Source organism: Lynx rufus, unplaced genomic scaffold (assembly GCF_022079265.1).
Source record: "Lynx rufus isolate CCGP_SWC_20201006 ecotype Redwood Valley unplaced genomic scaffold, mLynRuf1.p SCAF_29, whole genome shotgun sequence".
Lineage (NCBI taxonomy): Eukaryota > Metazoa > Chordata > Mammalia > Carnivora > Felidae > Lynx > Lynx rufus.
Window position 1 is genome coordinate 3,946,890 of NW_025814844.1, and position 26,591 is coordinate 3,973,480.

The 26,591-nt window shown below is 47.7% G+C and overlaps 1 protein-coding gene across 2 annotated transcripts in view; it reads right to left on the minus strand.

Annotated features, from left to right (window-relative positions):
• Positions 1–23,080: 23,080 nt before the first annotated feature.
• Positions 23,081–26,591, minus strand: part of PIEZO2 (piezo type mechanosensitive ion channel component 2) — a 470,115-nt gene continuing 466,604 nt past the window's right edge. For both annotated transcript variants that reach the window (XM_047090354.1, XM_047090353.1), the window contains 2 exons: positions 25,116–25,299; positions 23,081–23,780 (listed from right to left, as the gene is read on the minus strand). In XM_047090354.1, coding sequence (XP_046946310.1) covers positions 23,528–23,780; positions 25,116–25,299 — 437 coding nt within the window. In that variant the 3' untranslated portion in view covers positions 23,081–23,527. The remainder of the gene's footprint in view (positions 23,781–25,115; positions 25,300–26,591) is intronic.

Genomic DNA, 26,591 nt, shown 5'->3' on the forward strand with positions numbered 1-26,591 from the left:
CGCCTTCCTCAGCTGCTCCCACCGGTGCCTCTGCTGGTTCCCACCTACTCATTCCTCTTCCTTCCGTTCCTGGCTAATCTTCCCCTGGGGCCCAGCTAGTGAGCGTGGTCTCAGGTCACAGCTGGGGGCTCTGAAACAGTCCTGGGGAGCCTTCTATCCAGGGTGCTGGGTGCTCCCCGCCCCCAGGTCAAGTCATGGCGTCTTGTTCAAGTAGGTTTCTCCTTCCGTTTCCGTGTCTAGCGCATGCCGCTGGCCCCGGATCCTGACGCCCTGGCCTAACTTCTTGGTCCCCTTGGCAGGACAGTGCGGGCCCCTCCCTCTGGTTGCGGTCAGAGTCCAGCCACGAGTGCTGTTTGTGTAAACAACAGCGCTGCCACCGCGCCCCCCCCCCCCCCCCCCCAATGCAGTGGTCCTTTCCTGACAGATGCAGCCAACCAGTTCTGCGTCGGCAAGCCTGAGGGCCCACGACCTTTGGGCTTCCTTTTGTACACGTCTTAGGTGGATGAATCTGTCTGCCCCGGCGGAGGCTGGGGTGGGGGGGGTGGGGGCGTGGGGGAGGGGGGTGGGAGGGGGGGGTCGGCTTCGTGGCCGCCAGCGGACTCTCAGGATTGGTTTCCTTTCCCTTCCCCCAAGTTCAAGGCGCTGAGGCCACGTGGCAACTGTCCTCGCATCCACACCGTGCTTCAGGGCGAACCTTTCCCGGGAAAGGAAATTAACCTCACGTTTGAAAGCAATCCCAAACGCCTTACTAGTCGTAGGGGAGGTTGGCTTGAACTTTATCGTTTGACGGTCCGGGGCCTGAGACAAACGAACTTAAAAATGAAATGAATTGGCGACTTTAGGATTGTTAAATTGAAAAAAAAGAAAAAAAGTTGAATTGTTACCACCCCATCAGCCAATGGGGTGGTCAGGATCCTGTTTTTTAAATGGATTGTGCATGTTTATGCCAGTTGGGAGTGTTTGGGAAACTATGTGTGCTTTTCATTATTTTAAAGTCTTGATCTTTCGGCCATTATACTTTTACTTGGGCTTGCGGTAAGCACGAATATTTGTGGAAAACATCCAGCTCTGTGGATAAGGTTTGCAAACCAAAGAGCTGTTTATCCACACTGTCTCGAACCACATAAACGTGGGAGATAATTTTTTACTCGATATAGAACCACGGGGCTCTCGGGGAGGAAGGCAGTTAGACGTTTGCCCAGCCCTACCTGGTGCTGAAATTCCCTTCTGGTGTTCTGTCTGAGAACACTTCTGATGACAGAGAACTCATTACCTCTGAAGAAAGACAGGCTTAAGCTTGGTGTTAGGCCGGTCTTTTACTCAGCCCAAATGCATCTTCTCATACTTGGCTCTCTCCCTGCTGTTTGAATTTAATTCTTCCCTTTGGGGCACCGTGGAAATAGCCTGGGTTCTCTAGAGATCAAAGCTGGACGCAGAAGGAAGAGGGGCCGGGGATAAAGAGGAATGAGGCAAGGGAGTCCATAGCCGGGAACTTGTTCTTGATCATGACTGATGTCCCAGTCCACAGGACCATGCTTTTGAGGGGCTACGCCGGCCAAGCCCTAGGATGTTCCGTTGGCAATGACAAAGGGGGAGAATCCACGCATTGGTTTGGGTCTCCTACTGGGGGGATAGCTCCCTTACACTCTGGGCGCCACCCACGCATGTGTTGGTGTGGACACGTGGTGGTATGGAACAGTGACCTCTCCAAGGTTGGGGACAAGAGGCATGTGGGCAGCACTGTCAGGTTGTGCCTGCATCGAGATGGTTGGTGTACTGCTGATCAGTAAAGGTCAGACCAGGAGCCCCTTTGAAAGTGAAAAGGGACACAATAATCATGTCAGAACAACAGGCATACACTGGGATTGTTCTGGGCAAACTGGGATGCATGCCCATCCTCCTCAGAGCCCATGAAGAGCAGGATCCAGGACTCATGAGGTCTCGAGGCTCTGAAGAGGTGCCTAAGAGGCTCTGCTGTGACTCTCGTCCACATGATAGTGTGAGTTGAGGGTTCATTCATTCACTTCCACAAATATTTATTGAGTGTCTTCTAATACCAGCACTGCACTGGGTCCTAGGGAGACAGGAGTGAGCAAAGCCATGCACAGCTTTCTGCTTTCCTGGAGTCTGTAGTTTAAGAGAGCACATACCCACTTCGCAATGATTAAGTAACTATTTAATTACCCGTCTGGTGCTGTGGAGAAATGCTGTAAATACATAGAAAGTTATAATGTTTTCTGGGGCTAGTGGCAATCAGGAAAATGTCCCTATGGGAGTAATGTTAAAGGCGAGACACTCAAGTGTGAGCAGAATTGGCCAGGCTGGGCTGGGCTGGGCAGAGGAGGAAAGCATGAAGGAGGGAGAAGGGAAGGGGCAGGGCAGGAGAGAAGAGTGTCTTGGGCAGGGCAGGTGTCATGGCAGAAGACTCCTGGCTGCGACGAATTCGGTGTCCAAGATGATAGGAAGTGCAGCCGTGAGCCTGGGGCCCGGCATCCGAGGGGAGGGTTAGATGGGGGTGAGAGCACGTGGAGGCTGGGGCCAGGTTGCTCCCGGCACCAGGCTAAGGATCACGTCTTCGGTGATTTAAACGGAAGCTGTGTTCTCACTACCATCTGCTGTGTGGCGGCACGTGCACAGGGGAAAATCCCTAGGAGGTTTTTGGGAGTGTCGTACAGTGAAAGTTGCAGGTGCTTTGGGTAGGACGGAGGGGGCGGAAATGGAGAAAAGTCGATGGGTCGGGGATATTTAGAAGACAGGACTGGCAGAGCTCAACGACCTGACCTGTTGGGTGCAAGTGGGGAGGGACAGGGAAGGGTCAAGGATGAGCTCCAGGTTTTAGCGCGAAGGGCTTCAGCGCCGAGTTGCCATTTCATGGAGGTGAGCAGGGCGGAGAGGGAGGAGCTGTTTGTGTGCAAGGAAGAGACCCAGCCATGTGTGCGTTCTGGATTTGCAGAGGCTGGGGCGATGTGCAATCCTCCCGTGGAGAGGTAAATTAGGTAGCTCATGGGGCGGACTGGAAATGGAGCAGAGATTTGGCCTGGAGTTAGGGATCGGGACATTATGAATCTCTGAAGCCACGGGAGTGGTTCGACCTTTGAAGGAGAGCCCCTAGAGAGAAGGGAGTCTAGGACAGCATCTCGGTGAACTCCGACGTTTAAAGCTTTGGAGGAGAAGGAAGAGCTCTCAAGAGGAAACTCAGAAACACTGGCCGGAGATTCAGAAGGGAAACAAAGAGAGTGGTCACTCAGGAAGCCGGGGGAAGAGTGTTTCAAGAAGGAACAAAATGGTTAACGGTGCCCAAGGCTTCTGAGAGGTCCAGAAGATCGAGACCCTCCAGGCAGCAGGTTTATCAAGAGGCAAAGTCATTGCTGACCTAAAGGAGAGCTTTAGCGGAGGGCAGGCCGACTGGGGAGGGCGGGAGAAGTAGTGGGGGCTGAGGAAAAGGAAAAGCAAACAGGGAGTGGGCATGAATCAGAGGGAGGCTGAGACAGGAGAGATGGGGATGTCGCACTGGCGGCAGGGGCCACTGGGGAGGCTCACGGCGGGAGAGACAGGAGAATGTCCGCAGGCTGCTGGGAAGAGAGCTCGCAAGGAGAGGCTGAGGGTGTACAAGAAATGGCCGCACTTTGGTTCAGATAAGGTGGTGGGCAGGATCTGATGGAGTTCCTGACTGGTGGCCTCCGATGAAACGTCTGAGATAAGTTCACCCACTACATGGTGGCAAGAAATGCTGGAGGGGTGGGGGGACATTTGGAGGTATTTACTAGGTTCCGTGATACAAAGATGGCCCAGAGGAGTTAGCCAGCTCCTGAATGTTCCCTGAGAAGTTGGCCACCTCAACCAGCAGCACAGACGGTGGTCACTTTCTCAAGAGCCTGTGCAGATATTTGAGGCACAATGTTCCTGCCTTGTCACCGAAAGTCGTTCTGGGCTCAAGTATACTAATGAGCATCTGAGACACTGTTCCCACCTTCTTAGCTTTTCTGTTCAAAACGTTTTCACAAACTACTTTTCTCTGCCCCCTGGTGAGAGATCTCAAATTTGGCTTAAAAAAAAGAAATCGCTTTCTGGGAATGCCCATGACCTCATAGCTGAAGCGACAAAGCCCATACCCTTTATTTTTTATTTATTTTTAATTTTTTAAAAAATGTTCATCTTTGAGAGAGACACACACACACACAGAGACAGAAAGAAATAGAGATTGTGAGTGGAGGAGGGGCAGAGAGAAAGGAAGATACAGACTCCGAAACAGGCTCCAGGCTCTGAGCTGTCAGCACAGCTTGAACAGCATGGCTTGAACCCATGAAAGGTGAGATCATGACCTGAGCTGAAGGCAGATGCTTAACTGAGCCACCCAGGCGCCCCCATACCCTTTAGAACAAAGTACATTTTCTTGTTTTTTGTAGTTGTACATTGGGATGGGGGTGGGGAGGGGTGGGAGGCAGAGCTCGATTTCATTGGCACAGGAAGGCCCCAAATGCATGCATATCAGAGGGGGAAACTGTCCCTGTCTCTTGTCTGTGCTCCTTTGTTGTAGAAAAGATGGTAACATTCTCTGGGCCACATCTGGAGGCTTGAGTTTGCTAAATGTGCTCTCTACCTGGACAAACCACAGACAATTTTTCCTCCAAATTTCTATTTAAATTCCAGTTGGTTAGCATACAGTGTAATGTCAGTTTCAGGTCTACAACATAGTGATTCATCATTCCATACATCTCCTTGGGCTCATCACAACAAGTGCCATCCTTAAAGCCCATCACCTATTTCACCCATTCCCACCCCCCACCCCCCACCTGGTAACCATCAGTTTGTTCTCTACAATTAATAGTCTGTTTCTTGGTGTGCCTCTTTCCCCTTCCCCCACCCCCTTGCGTTCATTTACTTTGTTTCTTAAATTCAAAGAAGTGGTATATATACACTGGAAAACTACTCAGCTGCAAAAATGAATGAAGTCTTGCCATTCACAGACAGCTTTCTATGAAAAGCTATTTAAGGGACACTGGCCCTCCTGGGAATGCCACAGAGATTCAAGGGATTTAAAAGTCTGGAATAAAATCTGTCGCAAACCACTCTATTGGTGAACGGCCTAGTTTTGAGCTGTGTCTGGTTGAGATGCCCCACTAGTGGGCCCGAAGCCCTTGTGGGAGGGAGTAGTGTTGATCTGGAAGCTGTGGTTTAGTGCTGTGGGACTTCCAGTGAATTCATTTATGAGGGATATAAACTTTGTGCCTCGGAGTTACGATTAGGGATTAGATAGAAGGATAATAGTTATTCATAAACACGATCACTGCTGCAGGCTCCCTCTTGACTTCCGACTCCTCACAACGGGGCTGGTCTCACCTCTGATTCCTGGCAGGGAAACTTCCACTCTAGCTCTGCAGAGTAGATGAGGCAGAATCCCCTTGAACTGCCCTCAGGAGCACTCTGGACCCCATGTCTTCTTTCCCCTTGACGTCCTCAGTTCCTTGAAGAGTGGGACGATGCCTCCTATGTGTTTGTATTCCCAGGGTTTCCCACTGAGTACTTTCTGGATGTACGGAACTCCTCGGATTTTCAGAAGAGTTGCTCAGCTGTAAAGACCAGACACTGAACTTGCTAACAAAATTTCCCTTTTACTGTGACATCAGCAAATTCTCTTTTCTATCAGCTTTTAGTAGACAAAGAGCAGCACCCTCGTAATTTTCCCATTGTCCAGACCCAGCTCGCCCGTTCTCCTCTTCTCCTCTCCATCACCTTTCTACTGTTGAATTAATAAGAGGTGAGCCAAGAAGTGCGATCCATCTGTATAAAGCGTGACCCATGCCACGGGAATGATTTCATCCTGGAGGAAAACAGGTGCTGGCAAGGTAATACACAGCGGTGTAGAGCGCCCTCTGCTGGCTTCACTCAGAACCGCAGAGAGGGTTGGTTTAACCCGCTCTGTGTCACATTTATGGAAGAAGACATGGCTTCTCATGAATCTAGAAACTTAGCCTCTTGGGAATGCGAAGACGTAGGTTAATGTCCCTTGGGCCGCCTCTCCAAAGCTGTAGGTTTCATTTTAGTAAGTCGCTTAGCATGACTGGGGGAGGCCGTGTTGCTTTAGAAATCAAATGGTATTTCTGCTTTACAATTTTACCAGACCCAGGCACTCAGCGAAGGTGTCCTTTGAAAAGCCACACTTACCTAGAAGCCAAAGCAGGGGCAGTGTGCCCTGAGGGAAACGGGGGTGGCTGGTGCTGAGGAAAGGGCGCTGGGCTTAGTAGTGGGGAGGTCAGCCTTGGATTCCTGGCTCCTTCCCTAAGCTGGGTTTTTCCTTGTGAAAAATAGAGTCGTTTGACTAGATGATTTCTAAGGACCCTTCCAGCTCTGTGTCTATTGGAGGCAGCACCATCCCTGCCTTCCAGGAATTTATAATCCAAGTAGCACATTTATTGGACCTACTGTGGTAAAGCACGTGCATGGCCTGGCATGGCTGGTTGGGTGAAGTGCTCTGACGTGATGGATGGATGGCCACCTCTGTGACTGAACACATACACACACACGCGCATGCACACATGCTTCCTTCCTGGTCACTGACCCTACTCAACGTTGGCTGAGGTCACCTGGGCATCCAGCACTCCTTCCCGATTCCTGTGTGCATCCCTACACAGCGTTCCCTTCCATTGAGCAAGAGAGCTCTTTCAAAGCTTCCCCGCCCCAGTCCTTTGATCCTGTCGCCTGTTACCATACTCTTCACAGACGAATCTGCCTCCCTCCTGCTTCACAGAGGAAGACAGAAGCTATTGGTAAAGAATGCCCCCACACTGCCAGCCTCCCTCTCATGGCTGGCCTGCTCCCACTAGTATTGAACTTATTCATGTCTGCCCCATCCAAAAAAATAATAAGCCTCTCCCTGGAGGACACACCCCCATTCTGCATCTTCCGTGTCCTCACGTTCACAGCCAAATGTCTTGAAAGCAGTGTCTACATTCACTGTCTCTCTGAGGGCCTTTTCCCCACTCACCCCCTGTTCAGTGTGGTTTTCTCCCTCCATTCCACTCCCCTGAAACTGTCCCCGCTGACCTCCATGTTGCCAAGGCCAGTGGATACTTGGCATTTCTTGTCTTCTCAAGGCTAGATGGTTCCGCTCTCCCTCCGCAAGCCTCTCTCTCCTCGCTTGACTAATGGTTCCACTGGATGCTACCGGTTTCTCTCCTCTCTCTTTGGCTGTTTATTTCTGGTGTTTGGGGTCCTGCCACCTTCGTCTTTCCTTTGGGTTCTGTCCTAGATGCTTTTCTGTTTTGCTCCACACCCTCTCCTGTTGAGACGGGGACAGAAGGAGGGGGAAGCAAGAGCAGAGAGGAAGGTGTCTTGGGTAGGTTGGCTATAAAAAGCAAAAGTGGAGGGAACTTGGCCTTGTTTTCAGTTCCAAACTGTAGGTGGAGGGTCGGGGGACATTTATTAGGGTGGATGGAACGGTGTATGAATAGGAAAAGCACCAGTCGGCATGCCTGCACCCCGTCAGCTCCTGTGTGGCCTAGGGGGCTGGGGCCCAGACATGCACCCACATCCACAGAGGCATGACGGCTGCCAAAGTGGGGGTGGCGAAGGGGCCCTGTAGATGAAGGTGGCTGGGTGAGTTGCCTGGAGAAGGGATGGGGTGGGGGTTGTACCGTAATTGTGACAGGGGACTCCGAGGGGCCCCTAGTGCCAGCAAGGGCTGAACAGGGGTGTATCAGCATGAGCCAGTGGACAGGCCCTTTGAGAGGAATGCCCACGCTGAAGGAAAGGCTCATTTTCCCAGCTGGATGCTAGGGGCCAGACCAGCCCACCCTGCTAAGTGACCCCCCCAACGTGCACCCCAGCCAGCACGTCCAGTCCAAGGTGGAGTCCGAGGTGAAGGCATGGGCAGGCCTCCGATGCCATGAGGGCACCAGGACCCCTCCAAGTGCTGACTCCCTCTTGGATAGGAGCAAGGGAGTGGGAGAACATGGGCACTCACACACCCCCAAAAGTCACTCACAAGAGCCCATTTCATTGGGCAGGGACTGTGGCGACATAAATCGTCAGGTTGAAAGTTGTCCCTGTTCTCAAGGAGGTGTAGGGTCTTGAGAACAAGTAGTTTCAGAAGATTAAAAAAACCCCACATGTTCTTTGCACATGTCAGTGTGACGTGAGAAATGTATACATTTTACAAGACACTTGAAGGGGCCTTTAAAATACTTGAAAATATACATTCATGATAACAATAAATATAGTCTGTGGATCAATACAAAAAAACCCTATGGGATGTGATATTAAGTGAGCAAAGAATACACATTGTATGTTTGATTTTAACCACTGAAAATTATATGCATTTGAGTAAAAATCTGGAAAGAAGCACAAGGAGATGAAACTACCAGTGCCATAGTCACATAGACAGATTTTTGCAAAGTTTGTATTACTGATAAAATGAAACTATTAACGGATTCATTTTATTAATTATGGTATGTTTAAGGTGATGAGTGAAAGTCCTATTTCCGTTTTGTTTTCTGGGAGGGCCTCCCACTCCACACTTCCTTTCTTCTTTCGCTGGAGCAAGTGTTTCCGTTTGCAAACCACCCAGAATATAATTTTCAGTGGCCGTTCCTTCAAAAATTGCTTTCTTAAAAAACATACAACTGACATAGCATTTCCTTCTCCTCTGAAAACTCATAGAAGCTTCAGGTGCACGCTAGGCTACAGAATAGAAAAATGCAGTTTGATCTTATTTGTGTAAAATAAGTCTCCAACCCACGTGCCCCATCTCTGTTACCGATTCCCGACTCTATTCGACGTCTCCCTTGCATTTCAGTAAACCTGTTCTCTTGTAAAATGATTCCTATGAGACATATTATCTGTCGCTGCATGAAAAATCACCCCAATGCTCAGTGGCTTTAAACAATGCTCGGGGGTGTATTTATTGTCTGACACTGATTTGCGGGGAGGGGTCAGGGATTTGGGAGTGGCTTAGCTTGAAATTGCTCACAAGGTTGTAGTCAAGGCCTGGGCCAGCCCTGCAGTTGTCAGAAAGCTTTGTGGAGGGGGTGGAGGACCCAGCTTCTGCCTACTGCCAAATCCACAGCTGCCCCTGCATCTTAGGTTTTTGTTTCTGTAGTGCCCTACCACTGAGTTCCAAAGTCTATCAGTTATCTATGACTGTGTAAGAAGTTACCCCCAAACTTAGATGCTTACAACAACAAGGTGTCTCACTTGCATGACCGGGAGGTGGGGGCTGGCTGTTGGCTGGAGCCCTTAGCTGCTTGCTCTATGGACCCCTCTTCAGGGGTGCTTGCATGTTTTGATGGCATGGTCATTAGCTTCCCTCAAAATGAGTGTTACAGGAGAGCTCAGGGGAACTCAAAATTATCTTTGATGACCTAGTCTTGGAAGGCATATGCTGTGATTTCTATTGGTTCCACACACAGGGCCTGCTCGCTGTGAAATGGGAAGACACAAGGGCATGAATACCAGGAGGTGAGGAGCACTGGGGGCCATCTTGGAGGCTGGCCACCGAAGTTGACCCTCTGGCCTCCCAATGTTACTCATGTCCTTTGCACATGCAATATACTCCTCTCTTCTCAAGGTCCCCTAAGGGTTTCATCCCACCCAAGGATCTCCTCCAAGAACCCAGGGTCTCATTATCTAAATGAGGCCCAGTTCCTCACAGTCTGAAGATCTGTGAAGTAAAGAGACAAGTTATTTGCCTCTCACACCCAACATTGAGTGATGGGGCAGCAGGCGCAGGATAACTGCTATAGACATTCCTGTCCAAAAACCGGGGAGAAGGGGGCTATATGGGAGTCACTGGCCCATAGCAATTCTGAAATCCATCGGGATACATTTAAAAAACTTCTAGGACTCAGTCCTCCTCCTGCCTTGGAATGAGTCTCCCACGGCACCAGTATGACATGAAGTCGCGTGGTGGCTGGATGGGTCAGAAGTTATCTGTGACTCTGTGACCTTCCCTGAGATTGGGGCAGTCCTGGGGCACATACTTACGCCCATGGTAGTAAGAGCAGAATCAATATTTCTTGAACTGAACTGAAAAGGACAACCTTTCGTCCTTCATCTTACAATTGTATTAGAAGAATTTTGTGGTCCTAAAACACCTGTATTTTGGGAGCTGTAATTTAGAACTAAAACTTATCTACCCCTTTGCTACCACCTCGCTCCCCATCCTTCTAAAAGACAAAGGGGGTGGGATCCTTAACTTTCTAAGGAAGACATTAACGAAAACATTAGTCTGAATGAAAATCAGATCAGTAGTCAATTTCAGGACAATCCTTCAATGTCTCTTAAAAGAGAGACGCAATAGATCCCTATCTCAACTGCATGATTCTGTGGGAATGGACTCCCACAGTTCCTACCGTAGGAAAATCATCCCCCTTGGGGTGGGGAAGTGTGTGGGTGCCCAACAACCGAAACCACAGGCAACGTGAGGGGCCTCAGTAGCAATTCGTCAACTGGCACCCCACCTGTCCACCCGAGCAGCAGAGATGAGTTGGTTGATTCACAGAGTATGTTAAGAAAGTGTGAATTGGCTGAAGACATTTAAACATTGGGGCATGCCACACAAAAATATGTGTTTCTGACTTCCCTTGAAAAATCCAGAAGACCAGGAAGCCTGGGGCATGTATGTGCACAGGCCAAAAATGGACCTCTTTGCTGGGTGATGGCTGCCACGGATAATGGCTGGACCCCTTTCCGTCTCCTGCCTGGCCCCGCAGTGATTTGAACTTGTGACTCTTGCTGCTAGGGTCTTTGAGGGAGGAAGGGAGGGGTAAACTAAGGATAAGTCATTAGAGATGTTGAAAGCTAAGCTTTCATGGTGAACAATCCAAGCAAGAAGCAAAAATTAGGTATTTCAGGGCAGGAAACCTAAACTTTATAAACTTGACTTTTTTCGTTGATTTTCCAAGTGTATTCATATTATTAAAGTCCTTTAGAAAAGTACCAGCGTTTACAGATGGGCTGAGAGTGGGGAAAAAAAAAGACCGAATATGCTGAGTTGGAGGGGAGGAGGAAAGTTGCCCTTTCACTGTGGCCTTGCAAGGCTCCGCGCTCTTGGTTTGTAACTGTTCCATGGGTCCTTGGAGAGTTTATATATTCTCCATCTGTAGATGGTTGTGTTCCATAAATAACGGACACATCAAACTTCTGAGCTGCCTTGTTCAAATCTTATTTTTATTGCACTTGGTCTGTAAGTTTCTAAAAGAGCTGTAGGATCACCTCCCACTATGGCTGGGACTTTGGTTTTATCAATTTCTCCTTGCAATCATGTTTCTATATTTTGAAGGAGATATGATTAGGTCCAACTTATTACTATGTCGTTTGGCTCTGTATGCTTATCTCTACCAAAAATGATAAAATTACTGATCAAAAGGGTACATAAATTTCCTCCATCTGGCGATCGTCCCTAACTGACAGGACTTGGCACTAGTTAGCTATTCGTTGCTGATGTACATGCTTTCATTTTACCCTAACGCTATCGTTGTGAGGCCATAGACATATTGGTATTCCCGATTTACTCCGGCATACATGGAGCCCGCACCAGAACCTCAAAGTCTGGGCTCTTTCCTAGGCCCGTGCTGTCTCAAAAAAGGCAAGCCAACATCTGAGGCCAAAACAGTCGTGCACAATCCATTCCCCTCGGAAGCTGTTTTGACGGATCTCCGTGGGGCAAAAACTTGTACTAGAAATTAGCTGTTCCGGCTGTGTCTTGCCAGATTGCACGGCACCTGCCTGCTCTTTCGTTTACCTGGCCCCCGTTAGCACCTGGGAGCACACAGTGGCCCTCAGCCACACCGTCGTGATGAGGGAGAAAGGAATACGAGCTATGTAGTGGAGATGTTTTCCTAGCTTGTAAACCTTCCTCCTTCTAATTCCTTCCCTGAAACATGCATTCCCTTTGCTGGAGCACATTTCCCAGGTTATTCTCACGAGGGGTCCCATACATCAGCCCTGAGTCTGATGATTCATGTTTATACCTCTGCCTCGTGAAGCTTTTGGCCCGATCCTGTGTTGGTGTTTCTGTGGAGCCTGCCTGACTCCAGTGTGTTCTCTCTGCCAGACCCCAGCGTGGGGAGGCAGCCTGGTGGCACGGTTAGGCTCCCAAGCCGACTGCTGTCTGCAAGGGTCTTTGTTCTGTCTGTTCTGCAGACAGGCTTTACTTTAGTATATCAACTTACATCAGACATTTTTTCTCTGTTTTCTGGCATTATTATGTTTTTTGTTTTTGTTTTTTCCCTTATTTAAAAAAAAAAATGTTTCCTGGGTTTCTTGTCCCAAGTGCAATGCAGGACAAAAGCTGGTTATTAACTGCTGCGGGCTCAGGGCAGGGCTGAACAATGTGAGGCACAGCCATCTGCAAGGTTCATTAATATTTCACTGCCTTGCATCGGTCTGGGTGCCACGAAGCAGCATAACTCATAACTGAATATTGCTGGTGTGCAGTTCCCTAATGCATCATTAGTGTTTTAGGATGGTCTGGCCCATGGAGCATATGTTGCATATGTGCTGGCAACCTCAGAGGTCAGGCTCTGGGCAGCCCTTCCGCACCAGGGGAGGGGAGAACATGCTGCGCAGAGCAGCCCAGCTGAGCTGTCCGCTAGCCAAAGGCACTGGGAGTTCAGGGAGGTTACCTCAGAACTTTCCATAGCTCAATCCACCTCGGTGTTTGCACGAAGCCTTCCTACACGGAGATGGAACAACATTCACGGATGTAAAATTTTTTCAGAAAGGACTTCGCTGCGATTGAATTCGTACCAAAAACATAAAAAGATGAATGCGTTATGAAAACAGCTAATAGATGAACACTGATTTTATTTAGGAAGATTTTAAGCAGTGATATTTCCACACTTGGAAGTATAGACATTTATGATTTGGCTTGGCTTTAGGCTTGCAAAAAGCCATCATGGTCCCTAAGTTTTGTGTATTTGGTTGAATACTCCATCCTGTAGACAAGTCAGGGCGGGACTGTATTCTGCCCTGGTCCAGGTACTCTGGACATCACTCCAGGTGATGTCCTTCCCTGGTGACTCTAAGCCTTTTTTTACTCTCACCCTCTCATATTTCCTATTCATCTGCCCTCCATATATCAAAACGGATGCCTGGAGATGATCCACCCGTTGGCATAACTTCAAGACGATGTGTCACCTTTCCTGGTGGGACTTGCGTATATGAATTCTCTCTAGCTGAGGATAGAAAAATTTACGCTTTCTTTTGAAAATCATCTCTCCTGTAATCCAAGGGGGAGGAGACTGATTTCATGTGAGGTGTGAGAGCCTGCTTAGTATTACTGAATCTACTCCAAGTGGGAGACTCATGGCCTTTTCTAGTTATCTTTGAGGCCACGCTTAGGGCCACCAATTGTGCCTCCTGGATTATCATTTATTGATGAGTCCAGCCAGACGTTTCCAATTATTGGCTACTTGGTCCTGAGCCCAGAGACTTCCCTTGTCAGCCATCGTTTTTAGAAGGCTGCAAACATTCTTCACTCTTCTCAGTAAACTTGACCTAGTTTTCCCAATAGGCATTTGACCCACACCCGAGCAAGTGTAACTGATTAGGAAGTGAATGAAAGGGAATGGACCCCTACCTTCTGTCTCTGGAGCTCTAGTTCCCCAATTGCTTCAGACATCCTTTTCATGGGGAGTGGTGGGGACAAAACTTTGGAGCCAGCGTGGCTGGAAGGGTGGCAGAACCAGCCTTTATTGAGCATCTTCTATACATTATCATGATGTCTTAGATATAGACGTATCTGGCAAGGCTCAACTCGAGGACAGAAAGGGAAGGGAGTATCTTCTGACCTGGCTGAGGTTGAAATCATCTGAAAAGGTTTAGACCCTGGCCTTCTAAGTCAGAGTCCTAGGGAGTCCAGAAGTCTGTATTTTTTTAAATTAATTTTTTAATGCTTACCTGTTTTTGAGAGAGAGAGAGGGAGGGTCAGGGAGAGACAGAGAGAGAGAGACACAGAATCTGAAGCAGTCTCCAGGCTCTGAGCTATCAGTACAGAGCCCAGCGTGGGGCTGGAACTCACAAGCTGAGAGATTGTGACCTGAGCTGAAGTTGGATGCCCAACCAACTGAGCCACCCAGGCATCCCCAGAAGTCTGTATTTTTTAAACAAGAGCTGGAGATGATTCTAAGCAGTTTAGGAGCTAAGGAGTTTTAGGAGCCTTTGGATTAGATGTACTGTCCTTAAACACAGATCCATGACCAATACTTCAGAATCATCTGGGTGCAGGTAAAAAAAAAAAAAAAAGGTATTTCTGGGCCCTAGATCTCTATGATCTGATGGTTTAGTCTTGTAGGCTTCTGAACTCTGGCTTTTCAAAGCTCTCTGTGGATTCTGATCATCAGAAAGATCTGGAAGCTGCTGGAACAGAGAGGACGGATGGAGAGTAGAAGCCTGGATGCCCAAGAAGGGGTCGCTGCGGTTAGCAAGAAGTGTGGGGGCAGAGCCACAATACCGGCATAGCAGAGGCTTAGGGGACTGGACCAGACAGGTGTCTGCTCGACTCGGTGGCTTGAGTGAATGTCAGACTCTCTGAGGTCCTCAGCCTGAGACAGTATTAGTAACAAATATAAGGCAGGAAAGTTAAAGAGAGCTGAGGTGAAAATCATGATTTTGGTTGGGGGCATATTGAATCTGAGATGCCAATGGATTATTAACGTAGAATCCCTCTACGTAGAATCCCTCTGAGTGGTTAAGAAATCCCTCTGTGGTTAGAAAAAGCAGAATGGATAGAAAAGAATTAAGACTATACGTCTAAAACTGCCTTCATGGTGGGGACATTGAATGTGGACAAGGGTGACATTCATCATTGATCGTGACATGCATCACCCACGAAGCCAACCTGGAAGAGAGAATCTTCAGAAGAAAAAGGGACCATAGGGAAGTAAACTTGGCGTTACTTCGCATAAGTAAAGGGTGACTTTATATCGGGTGCATAGGGATCTGCAGAAGAAGTTCTGTCCCTGTTAGACGATGGCTTGTCTTGTCTATGACCTGGGACTTGGGTTACTTATGAGGAAGAGCTCATATAGTTGATCCTCCACTAAGAGCCAGGCTCTTTACATTCCTTCTGTGACCCTAAATGAAACTCATGGGCTGTTCTGAACTTCAGTGGTCACCTGTCAGTTAGGTTTGGAGACTGACCTCTTACCCAAGGCAACAATGCCATTAATCAGCCTAGAGCCTGATACCTCCTAAGTAATGGAAAGACATCTTTTAAAAATATAACCCAACTATATATAAATAACTTATACAACTCTATACACACACACACACACACACACACTCCTTACACAACCCAAGAAATAATCTGATTTAAAAATGGTCAGAACAGGGGCGCCTGGGTGGCTCAGTTGGTTAAGTGTCCGACCTCGGCTCAGGTCATGATCTCACAGTTTGTGAGTTCGAGCCCCGCGTCGGGCTCTGTGCTGACAGCTCAGAGCCTGGAGCCTGCTTCAGCTTCTGTGCCTCCCTCTCTCTCTGCCCCTCCCCTGCTCATGCTCTGTCTCTCTCTGTCTCAAAAATAAATAAACATTAAGAAAAAAATAAAAATGGTCAGAACACCTGCACAGACATTTTTCCAAAGAAAACCTACAGATAGCCAACAGACACATGAAAAGATGCTCAAAATCACTCATCATCAAAGAAATGCAAATCAAACCCATGATGAGATATCACCTCTCCCCCGTGAGGATGGCTAGAATCAAAAAGGCAAGAAATAACAAGTGTTGGCGAGGATGTGGAGAAACGGGAACCCCTATGCACTGTTGGTGGGACCGTAAATTGACGTGGCCCCTGTGGAAAACAGTGTGGAGGTTCTTCAAAAAAATGAAAAACAATAATACCAAGTGATCCAGTACTGGATATTGACTCAATGAAAATGAAAACGAAAACACTAATTGGAGAATATTATGTTTGCTGTGGCGTCATTTACAATAGCCAAGACGTGGATGCAGTGCGAGTGTCCATCCACGGACGGATGGATATGGAGGACACGATATAGATATACAATGGACTATTACTCGGCCATAAAAACTACAGAGATCTTGCCATTTGTGACAACCGGGTAGGACCTAGAGGGTCTTATGCTAAGTGAAATAAGTCGGACAGAGGAAGACAAATACCGTATGATTTCACTTATATGTGGAATCTAAAAAACCAAACAAACCAAAAGCAGAAACAAGTCCATAAAGACGGAGAACAGGGGCGCCTGGGTGGCGCAGTCGGTTAAGCGTCCGACTTCAGCCAGGTCACGATCTCGCGGTCAGTGAGTTCGAGCCCCGCGTCAGGCTCTGGGCTGATGGCTCAGAGCCTGGAGCCTGTTTCCGATTCTGTGTCTCCCTCTCTCTCTGCCCCTCCCCCGTTCATGCTCTGTCTCTCTGTCCCAAAAATAAATAAACGTTGAAAAAAAAAAAATAAAAGACGGAGAACAAACTGATGGTAGCCAGAGAGGAGGGGGGAGGGGATGGGCAAAGTGGGGTAAGTCACGGGAATAAAAGGCACAACGTAGAGAATATAGTCAATGGTATTGTAATAGTTTTGTGTGGTGACAGATGGGAGCCACACTCGTAGTGAACACGGCATAACTTGTCATCACCTTGCCGTACGCCTGACATTAATGTGACATTGTCTGTGGACTATGTGTCTGTTAAAAAATATGTGTCTCATCAGCCAGGAATGAGGTGGGAATTCTTTGTAAGACAGCACAGATGTGCCAGTGAGTGTGAATCCTCACATGGGGAGGGTCCGTCCTCTGTCAGGGAACTGCCTGGAGGGCAGATCACGGGAGGCTCTCTTCTCCCTCTTCTCCTCCATTCTGGAAAACCTAAGCTCACTCCCTCAGCCTTTGGCCAATCCGTCTCCTCTCTCTCCCAAGTGGCACCTGAAGCCCGACCTAGCAGAGGGTGATGGCCACGTACACGGAAAGCCGGGAAGAACCGAGACGGGGGGCCATGGTGAGGTAGGCGTGAGCAAACTAGAAAGGATGAGAGGCTGCGGGAGGGGGCGAGGCGTGTGGAGGGCTGACCCGGGTGCTTAGAGGTTTTTGAGACCGCACCCCTGCGCCAAGCCCGAGGATATGGGAAATATACTAGGTGGCTTCTTCCCAGTCCAACCCCTCCACGTTTCTCTATACATTTCATTGCTTGATGTAATTCAACGACTAAATGCCCTTCCAGCATCCATGTGTTTGCTGACATGAGGCTGGGCTCCGACCCCCAAGCCCGACGAGCTCACTGAAATGAAGCTGCCAGGCTGTTCTAGAGCACTTTCTCATAACAAATCTTCGGGCTCTTTCCAGAATTCCTACTCTGGTGTCTCAGCTCTGGTCACCTGGCCTGGGCCTCAGCCACATTGTTAGCGGTCCCTGGCCATGCCACTCTTCCGTGGGCAGATGGAAACACCTAGGCATCTGACAGCCTCCTGGGTGAAGGTAGCCTTTCAGAAACACTTTCCCAGACCTCAGTGCAGGACAGAGGGCAGGAAAATAGGGGGCCCAGAGCTACCTAAATGACATCTGCAGTTTCCATTCCTCCCATAGCATCCTTACCTGAGACATTTAGCTTCAGTTCCTTCCTTTGGCAAAAGGTTTCAAACTAATGTTTTGCTGTAGCTCTAAATCTTTGCCTACCGTCCCCCGAGACGATGAGAACTTGTCCTGAGTCCTAAGCTCTGGGGTACATGGGTGCTGCAGCCAGGGTGGAAGGAGGGCGCAGCAGGTGCTTGGCTGGGGGCTGGGGCACTCAAGGGCTGGGGAGTGTGTCCCCCACCCAGCACCTTCTATCCTCCTGGCTGGTATTACTTACCCTCACTGCCGGAGAGAATGAGAATTAGAAATACGGATGGTGTGGAAATCAATGTTCAACAAAGACTTTGGGGAAAGTGTCCCTGCAACCTATTAAACAATTTCCCTAAAAGCTACCAATTTCCCTCACCCCGAAGGCGATTCTTGACACATTTGATGCATTGCTCTAGAACCGCAGAACAGCTTCATTCTATGGGCACCACTGAGTGCTGGTGACGTATGCAGATAGCGGTGGCACTACGTCAGGTGCCTCGACGTTCCGTCTGCATTTGCTCCCAGAACGGGCTGTCGAGAGGCTAACCTTGCATTCGTGTAGCTGCTCCATGAAGGGCTGCACGGTCCACCCCTCCCGTAGTCTGCATAATCAACTGCGCGTGAGGAAGAGCCCTTGCGCAGGAGGCTGATTTTGGAGGTCCAGATGATTGCATGCCAAGGGGATGGTGGAAGCTGTTACCGCAGCTCAGGACTGATACCGCCTCTTTGTAACTAAATAGAAAGTAGACCCAATAACGTTCCAGCCAGTAGTAATATGGGCGTGAAGAACAAATGGGAACCGAGAAGTTACTAATTGACCGGGAGGGAAAGAGGAGCATCTCTAATGCATTTTATGGCTGGAGCCGTCAACACCGCCAATCTCCACACTCTGTAAAGAGGGCAACCCCGGCTCCCTCCCAGCCGTGTCTCTCTGAGAGAGGGGACGGGGTGCAAATGTGGATCCCTCCCCAATATGGCAAATGCACCGAGCCAAAGGTAACCGCTCGTTGGGATAGATCTCTCTGAGTTAAGATCATGGCTGTGGATTTTGCTTCCCTGGTGCGGACCGACTGCCTTCTCAGCCAGTCTTGGATCAGCACGATTTTCCCCATCAGTTTCACTCAAGCTCCCCTGAGTTTCTGCTCTGGGTTTGCAGTACTCTTGGTGGTTCCGAGAACATGCTTTTGCCTTAGATAACTGGGGAGGCAGGACCTTTGATCATGATGGGTGAGTTCTGTGGGTCCTTTTTGATTTGGGGGCTCTTTAGAAAATGAAGCACAATCAGAAACGTGGTGTTGAATTGAATTGTTGTCTTTTGAACGGTTTTTTGAATTTATTTATTTTTGAGAGCGACAGAGGCAGCGTGAGCATGGGAGGAGCAGAGATAGAGGGAGACAGAGAGGATCCTAAGCAGGCTCCATGCTGCCAGTGAAGAGCCCGATGCGGGGCTGGAACTCATGAAACCGTGAGGTCATGACCTGAGCTGAGGTCAACAGATGCTTAACCAACTGAGCCACCCAGGTGCCCCGAATTGAATTGCCATCGTAAGGACCAAAAGAATCTGTGAAGACAACACAAGCTGCTTTCCTGAAGTGACCTCAATTTCTCTAAGGGGCTGAGAACATCTCTGCCTGAGACTGATCAGAATCAGAAATGGAGGGCTTTAATCTCTTTGACTTTTAATTCGTGAAGATAAGAAAGCTATTAGTGTTCTTGGGTTCTTGGACATTGACTTGATTAATAGTTAATCAATAGTTAATTAATAAATGAATAGTTAATATTTTAACTTCCCTTTCTCACTGAAAAAGGACAGGAGGCTTATATTTCAATTTGGAACAATTCCATATTAGTATTTTACTTGTCAAGTGTCTTAATATTGCCACCTTATTTCACTGCAGAACCTCACCTAGGTGATGTCAGCCAAAGTACTGGGACATAGTTTGTAGTGGAAAATTATTTAGAGATTGAAATTTTGGTCTTAGGTATAGAGTAATGGAAATTACTTAACGAATAGAGTGTTCTGAGCTACTTCAGAACCTTCTGGGGACAAAATCTAGACTAACCATTGGAGGTCCCATGAAGATGTCCCAAGAAGCAGTGTGGCTGGTGTTGAAGGATGGCCTCATTAATGTGGGTGCACCCACATTAAATACCACAGGTATTTAAACTTGAAACGATGCTCTAAGCTAATGAAAAATAGCTTATTTTTTTACAAAAAATTCTTCTTCCTCCAAACAATGTAGGCTTCCAAGAACTAATCACTTGTGCACACTGTCCTAAAGCACCTTTATCGCAAGTAATTGATTTAAGCAAGCCAGGGAAATGTAAGGCTGTTATCCCTAACTGTGAAATTCAATGTATTCTTCCTTGTTGAATACTGTGATTCTCTGTCTGCCCCTCTCTCCTGCTCCTGCTTGCTCCCTCTCCCTTTCTCAAAACAACAACAAAACTAACAGATAGAAACTGCTTCTCAGGACCAGGCCCCATGCCTCGGGGACACTGCTAGGAATAGAGGGGGCAGAACAGGTGCCGATGAGAAGAGAGAACCATGTAGAGGCTGGGTGGGCCTCATGGAGAGGTGAGCAGAGCTGGGGGCTTCAGAATGGAAGACATATTTGTGGACACTCCGGGACTGTGGGAGGGGTCTCCAGAGTCGCAGAGCTAGAAGAGCCATCCCCTGACCCAAAAGTTGGGAAACCTAGTGCCACACCCCAAGGAGCCACAGAAAAGGGCTGTACTTAAATACAGTATCAAATTCGTATCAGTAAAAAAGAATAAAGAGCAGAATCAGGTCCCTAGAGACAATACAAGTTTACCAGAAAGGCATGGCCGCAACAACACGGGTGAAAGCTATAACCCAGTATTTCAAACAGACGAAAATAAATTAGCAATTAATACAAGACACCAAAGAACAATAGAAATCAGGATTTGAAAGCCAGTGAAAAAGGAAAATAATCATTTTAGAAAGGATCACTAAACTAGAAGGACAATATGACAGTTCTGGCAAGGGACAGGGTCACCGTACGGATGGAGCCACGTTACAGATGGGGTCACCTATGCACAGGGTCACCTTATGGAAAGGGTAGGCTGAGAGAGGAAGGCTGCGGCTATACAGTCGGGGAGGGAGGCAGACGCTGTGCTCAGGGGTCCCGGGGGGACCAGACTGAACAGTAAAAGAGGTAAATGCAGCAGCTGGGACCAGAGCAAGGCTGGTAACGAGGACGCTGGGCCCCTATGGCCGAGGGTCTGGCTCACCCTGCCCGGCTCCCTGCCTCATTGGGACAGGGACCAGATGAGGGTGAGGGGAACCTAGAACAGGTGGTGGAGGATCGATGCTGAGTATTATGTCTGGCTTCAAAACCAGCTGCGGCAGCAGGGGCCGGATCTCCTGCGTCTTACTCTTCCCTCATAAGGGAACTAAGTCCTCACAATCTTCTTACGAGAAGCCAGCGGGTCTGAGTGGCCCAAGGATAGACAGTGATGGATACTGCAGTCTCCACGAATGCCCTCTGCACGCCCACATGCCCGTGCTCACGGGTCAAGGCTGTGCCCCTCCTTCCGGGGAGTAGGCTCCCGCCTCATCAAAGGTGAAACCCGCACAGGGAGTGGCGGTGGCAACAACTTGCTGTTCCAGCATCCAGTTGCCATGCCCTTGCCCGGGACGAGGCAGAACCACCCCAGATCTCAAGTGCCCTGAAGGGTTGGGTGACGTTCAGCTGCAGCTGCGTGATGGGGCAGCACGTCCCTCTGCTCAATCCTGCCTTCCTTGCTGACCAGTGTAACTCCCGGGACCACTGCCCCAAACGTCCTTGGTCCAGGCTGCTCGTTTCGGAGGCCGTCTCCAGAGAACCCAATCTAAGGTGGCAGGCCATTTTCACAAGGAGCGTCCGCCGGGCCGGGGCTTGGAACGTGGCTGGCTACAGTACGACGATCCCTTCATGTTGTCAGATACGTGGGGCTGAGAGGGGACAGGGCCTGCTGGCCCGGGGGTTCCCTGCCCAACGGTGGCCTGGCCAGGCCTGCGGACCTCCTCGTTGTCTGCCATTTCCACTCTAGCACATGCCTCCCCGGAGGAAGCGCCTCCTTTCTACAATCCTTTATTTCTATCTTTTATATTTCCTTCTATACCCCCCTCCCCCCACACATACAGGAAGCTTCTTCTTGAACCCTGGAAATTGCTCTCTTGAAGAGCATTCCCATTCTGGTATAGTTTGACTTTCCACTTTCTTCTCGGGAGGATTTCCTACTTCTCCTCTTTCCTGAATGTGTCATAACCTGCTCTCTGGAAACTCCCTTGAGCTGCCCTGTTTTCAAAGAAAGAGTTCACAACCAGGAATACACACAATGATTCTTCGTGTTGTTGGGAAATCAGAGTGTGGGCCACAGTTTGTGGTCTGAGTTTACTGCTACGACGACTGGAGGAGCTGATTGTCACAGGGTGGGAAGTACACTGGCTTTCCCGCCTGAAGAAAAATATGCACCAGTTCTCTAGAAGACACCGAACACCGTCTGATCTGTGTTTTTTTTTAAAGCTCCATATTCCCTTACCATGATTTTTTTAAACTCCTTGTACACAGTATTGAAAATAGTAATTTTTTCCTACTTCACGCAAAGGAGGCAGAATGAAGACTATTCTTGAAATGGCTTTGCAAGATGTGCTTTATTTTAAGTCAGTCCTGAACCCAGACTACATAGGATCATTTTTTTGGACATGTTCTAGTCCATTTAATGACTCCTCAGAAACTGTATTTTAATACAGAATGAAAACTATATTTCAATCATAAATTTTCATGCTACATTGTTATTTAATGAAGAGGTTGTATTACCAATAATAATAATTTAAGAAAAGGCCGTTTTTTTTTTATTTCCCCAAGCTCAATATACATATTTCTTCCATAACTATGAACTTAAAAAACCCGTCTCAGATGTAAAAATGTGAATTGGAATATGTAAACTCTTCGATATACCTGAAAAACAGGAAGGAAAATGTCACATACTGGAAAAAACCATTGCCTTAAATCATCGAAATGGGAAAAAGCGTGTTGAGGGATGGGGAAAAAGGTAGAAGGGCGTTCATGACCTCAGTTGGGAAAGAGTTACAGAGTCAGAGATTTCCACACCCAGCTGGGCGCCATTTTCATCCTTCTGCCTGGAGCCTGTGTCTGAGGAGGAGCCGAACTCTGGAGCAGAACAGCCGCCACTGAAGCGAGTCATTTGCTGGGCCTCGACAAAACCGGTGTCCCCATTTTTGTTTTGCTGCTTTTTTTTCTTTTTTCCTGAGAAGTCACTGGTGTTTAATGGAAAGTTTTTTTTTTTGTTTTTTTTTTTTTTTTTTTTACTAGTCTTCAGTTAAGATAAGGCAGTAAGAGTGTCACTAATGTTAACTTTTTGCTTAGAATGAGGCTCGTTCGTCCACTGGTATCGTCATGGGTCTTTGGCTCCCTCTCTTGTTCCCCCCCCCCCCCCCGCCCCAGAAATCTCTTCAGGAGTTTCAGCCTCCTATTGCTGTTGCGTATTTTCGGGGCGTGCTGAGGCCCATCTGTTCTCCCCACAGCAGCTTCCCCGTTGGCAACAGGGTGCGGCCTACTGAACTAGAGCATCTCTTCAGGAAGTGTGCGGGCTCCGCACAGAAAACCATGGGCAACTTTCCTTTTCCCTTCTTCTCTCCTGTTTCTCTGAGGGAGGAGACCCATAAATGATTCCTTTGCATCGTCAATCAGAATGCAAGACACTGTTGACTATATCATAAAACAAATAGCCCTGATTTTGGAGAAATGGAGTTACAAATAACATTTTCAACAGCGCCTTCATTTACAAGGTAGCTTAGACTGCAGAAGGAAGTCAGCTCCTTTTGACCACCTGTCAGAAGAGAAACCATTTCCATCCAACTAGAAATGCTTAGCTCTTATGAGGATATTGTGCTTTTTTTAAAATTCAAATGTTAATTTGATCTGCAGTCTGTGTCTTAAAGCATCAATTTGTTTTTTCTCTAGTCCATTTGATCATGGTTTCTGGTGAGCGGTACAGGAATATTAATTTGGCATAGAGATCTTCCTCGAGTTCCAGTTCCCCTGTCTCTCGAACTAAAAAAATATCTGTGCACAACTTCAGAATTCGGTCCACATTTGGAAGCTCTTCAAACATGATGGAGTGAGAAATCCCACTGAAGAATTCACGGACAAACTTCCCAATCACAAGGACAACTGAAGCATACAATCCCATGATACTGGGGAAAAAAAAAAAGGTAGCTAGAAATTGTATCTACCAGTTAAACACAGTTAATAGAACACGTCTAAAAGAAAAAAAATAACAAAATTTCTCTAGAGTTTTTCCCTTTGGTGAAAACATTTACTCTGTTTATTAAAAAGGTAATTCAGGGGCACCTGGGTGGCTCAGTTGGGTAAGCAGCCAACTTCAGCTCAGGTCATGATCTCGCGGTCTGTGAGTTCAAGCCCTGCATAGGGCTCTATGCTGACAGCTCAGAGCCTGGAGCCTGCTTCCGATTCTGTGTTTGCCTCTCTCTCTGCCCCTTCCCTGCTTGCTCTCTGGCTCTCTCTCTCTCTCAAAAATAATAAACATTAAAAAAAAATTTTTTTAAAGGTAATTCATATTCCTTGTGTAAACACACTTTATACACTACAGTGTTTTAAGACTTGAAAAATAAAAGTGCCAAAAAAATCTCAATTCTGGAAACAACCAATGCTAGTAGTCTCATGCATGAACTTCAGGGGGTTTTACTGCAAATATTATATAAAGAAACCACATAATATACTTGATAGAAATGCAATTGTACTATATATACTTTTCTGCACCTAGCTATTTATTTTAATACTATAATTCTGCATAGACATTGACTTCTTAACAGACTTTCATGTCTTGTAGGGGATGCGTGTGTCTTAGAATGTAAGCATCAGAACACGGTGAAATGATAGCATCAGACCATTTTGGACATTGGACCATGTCCAAAAATTGCGATGCTTGACTGAGCATCTGTTGAGGTCAGAAGGCAATCTATACGGAAAAGAGATAACCCTACACCAATTTCTAAGTTTAAACATTGAATTACATCAAACGTAACAGGAAGACGTGGAGTCAAGAAACCAGAAATATGACTTCTAGTCCTGTCCTTAATGGTGTTATTCACCCCAGGCATTTTGACTTCTTTGGGACTCTGGTTCTTTTTTTTTTTTAAATTTTTTTTCAACGTTTTTTATTTATTTTTTTTGGGACAGAGAGAAACAGAGCATGAACGGGGGAGGGGCAGAGAGAGAGGGAGACACAGCATCGGAAACAGGCTCCAGGCTCCGAGCCATCAGCCCAGAGCCCGACGCGGGGCTCGAACTCACAGACCGCGAGATCGTGACCTGGCTGAAGTCGGACGCTTAACCGACTGCGCCACCCAGGCGCCCCTGGGACTCTGGTTCTTGAAGGGCCAATGATCTATGAATTTTAACACTGCAGCTGTTAAGTTCAAGAATTTTAGGAAGGTACAAAGCTTCCCATCAACTTTATATGACACAGAAGTAGGCTCTTGTGACTGCTAACTGAAATGCGTCCTTACCCATAGCCAGCCAGGAACCCCAGACTGGGCGGGCTGACTTTGTCATTGAAGACCACCAGTTCCAAGGCCTGAGCGTGCTGATTGTATATTCTGTTTCCAGTCAGGTTGAGAACCCACCACTCACTGTTAGATTTAGTTGTATTGTCTCTGGACAAAATGATGGTGATATTCATGAAGTTATTTTCTGCAAGACGAGAAAAATGAAACCAAGTTAGCATGAGCATATTAAGATTCAATGCACGCAAACAATTGTCAGATGGCAGAACCTGATTACCACTATCCGTAGCGTGTGATGCCAGGATGAGTAGGGCACATGTTAACAGTGTGAGTGGAGAAAGAAAAGTGGGCCGCAGGTGTGCATAAGGTTTCTCCTTGTCGCTAAAGAGGACGCTCACTGTTGCTAAGTGAGCATGGCAGCCATATCACAGGGAGAGAGCGAAGACCCACGTGATATATACGTGAGTATCACACGTGCTTAATATACATGAGTATATTTCTTTGCTAATAATTCCAAGCAACTAGTTAGACATTTAAAAACCCAGATCACTGACTTTTTATTGACTTGACTAATCCAATCATATTACTAGCATTTATTGAGTGTCTTCTGGGAGGAAGGCCCTCTGTTAGGTGATCAGGGGTTACAGAGTTGAATACAGCACAATTCCATATCTCAATGGGAACAGGCCATGTACATGAGCACAACTTATGGGCACCTGGCAACCACTATTAGACCTGTGCTGACAAGGAGAGAACAATTCTGGTTGGTAGGATCCATGAGGGCTTCCCAGATGACATGACTTCTGAGTTGAATTTTGCTGAGAACATCAGTAAAGTGGAGATGGAGAGGGAGAGGAGGTTATTTCCGCAAGGATTGATGGCATGAAGCCCAGAAAAGTTCTGAAAACCCGTGATGTGTGGTTAATGATTGCTTGTGTTGGAGCTTAGGGTGAATATGGAAGAACAGTAAAAGGGCCAACAGAAAGCTTGGAGATCTCTGTGTAGGCCTTTCTAAGAAAATACCACCACTGCCAATGATAATATGGCCTCCACTGAGAATCATGGTGGTGGACTATAAACTCTGTGAGGGTGGGGGCCGTGGCTGCATTATTTCCTGCTAAATTCCTAGATCAAAGGAATCTAGGACAGTGTGTGGCAATGTAAGTCTACTGGATGGATGGATGGATGGATGGATGGATGGATGGATGGAGAGTGAGGCAGGAGACTCATAAAGATAAAGAAACCCCTCCTCAAGAAGAACGTGAACCACTGAGAATGCTCAGGAAGAAAAAGAACCTTGGTTCTGAAGTCTAGAGAGTTCTGAAGGGGGACATGTGGCCCATGTTTGGATCTAGTTTGTCCACGTACTGGTTGTATAACCTTTGCTGAGTAATTCACACACTGGGCCTTGGTTCCCCCTTTGCAAACTGGTGATAACCACCAATGTATGCTAAATAGGCCTTATGGTAAAGATCAGAG